The following is a 7,500-nucleotide window of genomic DNA, read 5'->3' as shown; positions in this document are numbered from 1 at the left end:
TTGGGGAACATGGACTCTTCCTCGAGAATGGAGAAGATACCCATGGGCTGGTAAGGTCGGGGGGAAATCAGACAAGATCAGTATAAAAATGACAATGAAGTCTTAATAGGTTTCTTACAATATTCATTTCCAATTCCCCTTAAGTAAAAAAGTTACTCAAAACCTGTGTTACTGTTTATTATAATTTTGTGGTCGGTCTTCTTACAATTCTTTTACTTTATTAACTCGTCAGGTTGAGGCCAATTTTATTAAAACGTGTTAGAGCTTCAATCTTAACTATTCTATATTCAACATTAAATGTGCTAGCAAGCTTATTTTCATATTTTTTTTCAATAAAAAAACAGGAAGATACTTACAGTACATAGTTTTGGTTGCTCGTTAGCCCCCAATTTTGAGTTTATGGAATATATATTGACAAGAATCATATTCTAACGAAGATATTGCCTTGAACATGAACTTTTGAAGGGTTTCTTGATAAATGTTTAAAAAAAACTTGACTATGAATACTTAAAAACATTGCTTATGTTACTGCAGAAAAATCTTTTAAGGTAGGAAATGTTATTTTAACTGGGTTTTCTGGACCGGAAAGGCTACATAGTATTCTTCAAGAAAGCGATTATCTCTTTTTTAGTAGTCCTTTGTCTCCTCATTATTGGCTCATTTTACCTCATGGCTGACGATCTAGGCGAGAGACCGTGAGTGTGGAGGGCAAACGAAGCAAGGAAGAAGATTTCCTCTCTCCTGGTTTAAATCGCCCGAGTGAAATTGCTGCAAGTTGCCCAGTGTCACTGTCGAAGAACGAGTGATATCATGAACATCTCGGTCTGAAGGGTTTTGTAGATGAAATTTATCTGTGCAATCGCTGATGAAAATCTCGGAGGGGAGGGGGGGGGGATAAAATTGGTTTTATCATTAACTAGCGCATTTTATTTAATATGATTAAAGGGAAATCTTTACAGAATTAAAAGTCCTTTCGCGGAAATCACAATGCGGATATTAAGAGAGAGGAAAATCTGGTAAATCGTAAAGCATATATTTTGAAAAAGTTTTGTATTCGGAGTGTCTAACAATGGAGACGGGGCATTTATCAGATGGATGTTTTCGAGCAGAGGATTTGTAGACCTTTGGATGCTGCATCCTTAACTTCCATTTCGTCATCTCTACGTTCCTTTTGAATTGTAGAGTTCAAATTAGGGAATGGTGGTTAAAACATGCATATTCCGACAGGCAAATCTTAATACAGTACAGTCATAGTTGTATTCAGTACCAGAACATCGTGAGTCTTATGCTTACTGGCTCTTGTCATAAATTAGTACATGAAAATACACATATTCAATATAGGAGGAGTAATTAATCAGGCCTTACAAAAGAATCACGTGGTTCTCTTTATCATATGTGTGACTACTTAGGTGAGACTTGTTATCTGTTTGAGGTAAATGCAATTGACTACTTTGAAGTTAGTCTAACGAAGATAATTCAAAACTTATTTCATTATTATTTCAAGTCTCTCGTAAATAGCCGTTCTACCATCAGCAAGACTTTGTTCTGCCTTTATGGAACTGGAATCACGTGCCATATCATTACTGGAGAGAAACTCAAACAGGTGAAATCAAGAGGACAAAATACAGCTATTAACCAATATTTGTGAGCATTTGGTCCTTTTTTACTCAAATTAATCAAGTTGATCAGAAGTATCATTATGGTTGCAATGACAAGTTTTCTCAAGGCAATGCTCTAAAGAAGGAAATACGAGGAATCCGGTGGATTTGTTGTCCTATTAGGATGATAGGAAAACCCCTTTCTACCGTAGAGGGTTAGAAAAGGGTTTCAACCTATACCTTAATTTAACTCATGAGGGTTTCTTGACTCATTTGCACAAGGAGATTTACAGGGGTTGGAACATAAGGGTCGGAGGAGCTGAGGGGATGTAAAGAACTCGAGAGGTGGACAAAAGACCAAGATAACTGTGCAATAAAATTTGGTCTCGGTGTACCACAGGGAAATACTGTAAGCATGGGTCCTTTCACTGCATTCAGATAGCCCTGTAACAGTAGAGGTCGTAGAGGACCAGTATATATTAAGCATCAGTCCTATATCTGCATTGATTAAAATGAATTAAATTCCAGAGACTATATTTTATTTTGCAATACCTTCCTTTTTTTAAAGACAAATGACATAAATACCTTTTCGAAGAGCTCAATGCAGGCCTGGAGATCCATACCAAAGTCGACGAAGACCCAGTTGATTCCTTCCCTCTTGTATTCTTCTTGTTCCAGTACGAACATGTGATGGTTGAAGAACTGCTGCAGTTTCTCGTTACAGAAGTTGATGCAAATCTGCTCGAAGCCATTAAACTGTTTTCGCCAAAGAAAATGGAAAAGTGTAGTTGCTTGGTAACAATCTGGGATTGCGTGATTATAAAAAAGGAGTTTGGTCAAGGAGGCGAAGCTATCCAAAGAAGATTTTTCCCTCGCTGGTCTATCTACATTTACTTATACTGTTTAAGAACCAAAGTTTCTAGTTACTTCACATTGTATAAATGTTCAATGAATTCATGAGAATACTGTATATCATACAAAATATTTAAGAAAAGTGATGATAGGAGAGATGTTGGGCCCACATATTGGAATATATAATTGCTATGTATAACAACCTTTTAAAAACTTAGATTATTTTCAATGCCCCATCATAAATAAGTTTTGATATACTTACTTCGAAAATCTCAAATCCGGCAATGTCGAGCACACCGATGAACATAGCTCGTTTCTGCCCAGTTTCGAGTGTCTCGTTACATTTCTTCACAAGCCAGCGGAACATGCGGTCAAAGAAGGCCTTGGCCAGAGCACCCACGGAGTATGTCACCTTGCTGACGTCCCTACCCTGTGTCACGAACTCGGCACCGACCTTGATCTTCGGTTTGCACAGGTTCTTGTACAAATCTCCTGCATCTGTCTCCAACATAGCTGCGACCCTCTCTCCAGCCTTTGAAGTACAATTGCAAAGAAGGTGAAATTGATGAAGTTAAAAGAGGAGGATGATATAAACGAGGATTTCATTCCCGGAAAAATATTGCTTTGGAAAGCTATCAGAACTATAATTTAACTAAAAAATATATTGCTTAGGACTTGCGACGATTGCTTGTGACAAAAAACAAATTGTCATTTATTTTTAGGTGTTAAAATTTTCATCTCAAGGAAAATGATTATTTTTCTGAAAATTGCTCTTATTTATGTCGGTGAAGGTAAGAAGATTTTCTCATAATTAAGTGGAGGAAAGAAATTTTCCACTTTATGTTAGAGAAGGAAAGAAATTTTTCCCATAATGAAGTGGAGGAAAGTGTTCCCCTTTATGTTAGAGAAGGAAATAAATCTTCCAATAATGAAGTGGAGGAAATAAATGTTCCCCATCATGTTAGTGAAGGAAAGAAAATTTTCCCATAATGAAGTGGAGGAAAGAAACGTTCCCCTTTATGTTAGTGAGGGAAAAAAAATATTTCCCATAATGAAGTGGAGGAAACAAATGTTCCCCTTTATGTTAGTGAAGGAAAGAAAATTTTCCCGTAATGAAGTGGAGGAAAGTGTTCCCCTTTATGTTAGTAAAGGAAAGAAATTTCCCCCATAATGATATATATTAGTATCATTATGGGAGTAATTTCTTTCCTTCACTAACATAAAGGGGGACACTTTCCTCCACTTCATTATTTGAAAATTTGTTTTGAATGATTTATGAAATAAGAAAGGGAAGAATCACCTCAGTGCCGTCGGCTTCTGCTTGCTCCTCTCGACCTCTTTGCTTGAACTTCATCTCTCCGAAGTGCATCACAGCCGCTGTCACTCGGTAGACGTTGGTCTTCTCCTCCAAGGAGAAACGCAAGATGTCGAAGGCTTCCTGCCAACAGAGCCGATCCATGAGAAAAACAGTTTAAAGGATACGAGAGGAGTTTTAAAGGACTTAAAATAGGATTCTTTAAGGAATACAAGAGGAGTTTCAAAGACATGGAATAGGATTCTTTAAATGTCTTGGAATTGGAATTTATGAAATCTTTTGGCGAAAATTGATTGTTTCTAATAGAATCTTTTGTACCCGAGGTATGAGGATGAATATGAAAGGATATAAGAGGAGTTTGAAAGGTCTTGGAATAGGATTCTTTTAAATTCTTGGAATTGGAATTTATAAGATATGTTTGGCGAAAATTGATTGTGTTTAATAAAATCTTTTGTACCCGAGGTATGAAGAAGAATATAAAGGGATATAAGAGGTGTTTCAAACGTCATGAAATGGGATTTTTCAAGTTTTGGAATTTGAATTTATGAAATCGTTTTGGAGAAAATTGATTTTCAAATAAAATATTCTATAACCGAGGTATGAAGAAGAATACGAAGGGATATAATCAAAGGACTAGGAATGGAATTCTTTAAAAGTCTTGGAATTGGAATTAATGAAATCCTTTGTCGAAATTTTTTTCTTCCAAGAAAATCTTTTGCAGCCAAGGTATGATGAAGAATATCAATTAAAGTTGAGTTTTTATGGCCTTATCACTGACTATTTTTTCAATTCATTTAAAGTTTTTGTTATAACGTTTCTTTATGAATTAGAGAATTTCAATCAGTTTTCTTCGAACTGGACTTTATCAAGTAAAAATAAATATTTCAAAACAAGGAACATATCTCACTAACTACAGTTTATCAAAATTATCAAATGTGTGGTATCATCTAGTATAAAGATTAAATCAAAATCAAGATTTGAATGCTTATATAGATTTGTATCATATGTGGACTGGTTTTAATGAAATTACACAAAACATTTGCCTATATCAAATATAACCCCCCCCCCTTATAGGCTTTTGTAAGCACTTTTCAGTCCATTGCTCTTTTTATTCAACTGTATGAATTGTTTCATGTGATATATATATATATATATATATATATATATATATATATATATATATATATATATATATATATATATATATATATATACATATATATATATATATATATATATATATATATATATATATATATATATATATATATATATATATACACATATATATGTACATGTATAAATATATATATATATATATATATATATATATATATATATATATATGTATATATATATGTATATATATATGCATATATATAGATACATATATGTATATAAATATATAAAAGTAATATATATATATATATATATATATATATATATATATGTGTGTGTGTGTGTGTGTGTGTGTGTGTGTGTGTAGAGACATATATACGAGAAGGATATTTTAACAATTTTCACAACTTACGTCCGTGAACTGCATCTCTTCCTTGTCGTCGATGGAAGCCACAGTAACTTTACCCTGGGACACGAAGTGGTAATCATAGATGTTGTTGCTTAGTTGGCAAGTTTCTGGAGAGTAAAGGAGGAGTAAAATCAATTTATTTCTTCTAATGGCGAGATTGGATAACCACACACAAAAACTTCATTTACAAAAGGAAAGATGGTTTCCATGCGAAGTACTGAACAGTTAGAAACAAGGAGGAATTTCTCAAAACTTCGTTTCTTTGCATGAGATAATTTAACGGGGTACTTAAAAAAAAGTTAAGTACCCCGTTTAAAAATTTGTAATTTTGTAGAAAATAAAGATGGTTCGCTAAATCATGCGATGAATATCATATTCGGCATTAAAAACAACTAATGCTATGTTTTCTGTTCTGAGAAGTTGAATAGAATCATTTTGAAATTAAGTTTTAAACAGAAAACAAATATCGGTTGAGTAATACTTCATATCCTGAAAGCTTTGTAAATGACATGTTAAGAGTATTAGTGTTAACATTAATGGTTCTTTTTCCTTGATGACAATTTACTGGTTTCTTAGGTAACTTGTGCAATAATGAATAATAGCCGGGCACATATTAGACAAAATATTTCTCTTTTTAGTCAAATAGAAGATATCAATCTCTTTGATCTTATACGAAAAAATTAAACCGTTGTTCGTGTATTATTCGAAAGAGTAGAATTTTCTTTTAATTTTTTTTTCTCAAAATGCTATGTTGGAAAGTAATATTTTAGTTACATAATATATATATATATATATATATATATATATATATATATATATATATATATATATATATATATATATATATATACGATTATAATATTATCATGTGTAGATTAGTATTAGGTAAATTTCTCTGATAGTTCGAGAAGTTGCCACAAATCATTAAGATATATAAAGTTCCACTTTTGGTCCTATGTACAATATAGATTCGTTGAGATGATATAGATATAAGCCTTGTCTTTTACATAATAAATAGCGTATTTGCACGCCCACTGATCGAAATTTCTTCATTGTATTCAAGAAAGATGGATATGTTATAAATAGCCATTCCTCAAAATTATTTTAAGTTCTTTATTCATCAGTGAGAAGCCTGAGTAGTAATTTTGTGATAATTGCTTTACAAGTACTGCATTTTCTCTATATAGTAGGTGGAAAGAGTTTCATTTCATTACAGTTTATACTTCTTTGTCTGCATCTTTTCCCACTTTTACGTAGGGTCGATGTTTCTGGCCAGTGTTTTTTTTCCAAGTAAAAGATAGGAAAGATAAAACCATGTTAAAAAAAATGAGTAACTAAATTTTGTATTTACCGGAGTTATTGTAAAAATAGCGTTAGAAAAGATTAACATAGTTTTATCTTTCCTACCAACTTACAAGTTTGACATTGTTTGTTTATTCATATAAGTACCCGAGAAAAAATGTACACTTCTAGAAATTTGCCGTAAAAAACCGGTAAATCTCTGGCAACATTTATTCAAGGATTTTGTACCGTTTTAAAACGGATATTGACGTTAAGGAGTGATATTACGGTCACCAAAGCAGGGTAAAATTACGGTCACCAAAGCAGGGTAAAATTACGGTCGCCTGTATTTTTCTGAAATACGGCTGAGAACAGTATATTTTTACAGTGAGTTTCCGATTAGAATTAAGAGTTATTTTTAAGTGTAGCTATAAAATCTGAATAGTACTCACGTTTGAGCCATGGAACATGGTCAGACATAATCTGGTAGAAGATGTGGTAAGACCTCTCAAGAGTCTGCTGAGAGATGACACGGGCCTTCTCGAGCAGGTAGACCTCAATATCAGCACCGGACAGTTTGCCAGATGGTGCGAAGTGGATACGGATAAACTTACCCTGCAAGTCACGAGAAAATTAACAAATATATTTTCCCAGAGGTTTATTAGGTATTGAGGAATGGCATCATTTGTATATTATTGAGTTCTTTTGATAATTTTGAAATATTTCTTATATAAAATAAGTCATGAAGATATATAAAAGTTATTTAGAAATATAAAATATGAAATCGATGCCACATCTGAATTAGTTCCAATAGCAATATGATTATTACAGCTGGTTTATCTCTCTCTCTCTCTCTCTCTCTCTCTCTCTCTCTCTCTCTCTCTCTCTCTCTCTCTCTCTCTCAAAATGTCTAATCTATTACTTAC

At 33.2% G+C, this 7,500-nt stretch overlaps 2 protein-coding genes across 4 annotated transcripts in view; one reads left to right on the top strand and one right to left on the bottom strand.

The window, feature by feature from the left end:
• Nucleotides 1-7,500, top strand: part of LOC137648750 (retinol dehydrogenase 13-like) — a 1,058,070-nt gene that overhangs the window by 213,841 nt on the left and 836,729 nt on the right. The gene's annotated exons all lie outside the window — the stretch shown is intronic.
• Nucleotides 1-7,500, bottom strand: part of LOC137648687 (myosin heavy chain, muscle-like) — a 92,668-nt gene that overhangs the window by 11,717 nt on the left and 73,451 nt on the right. For all 3 annotated transcript variants that reach the window (XM_068381729.1, XM_068381711.1, XM_068381720.1), the window contains 6 exons: nt 7,027-7,189; nt 5,297-5,400; nt 3,751-3,888; nt 2,713-2,982; nt 2,184-2,354; nt 1-47 (listed from right to left, as the gene is read on the bottom strand). The exon at nt 1-47 is cut by the window's left edge and continues 287 nt beyond it. In XM_068381729.1, the coding sequence (XP_068237830.1) occupies nt 1-47; nt 2,184-2,354; nt 2,713-2,982; nt 3,751-3,888; nt 5,297-5,400; nt 7,027-7,189 (893 nt within the window). The remainder of the gene's footprint in view (nt 48-2,183; nt 2,355-2,712; nt 2,983-3,750; nt 3,889-5,296; nt 5,401-7,026; nt 7,190-7,500) is intronic.

The sequence above is a fragment of the Palaemon carinicauda genome, chromosome 1 (genome assembly GCF_036898095.1).
Source record: "Palaemon carinicauda isolate YSFRI2023 chromosome 1, ASM3689809v2, whole genome shotgun sequence".
Lineage (NCBI taxonomy): Eukaryota > Metazoa > Arthropoda > Malacostraca > Decapoda > Palaemonidae > Palaemon > Palaemon carinicauda.
This window is presented reverse-complemented; position numbering and strand designations above follow the sequence as displayed.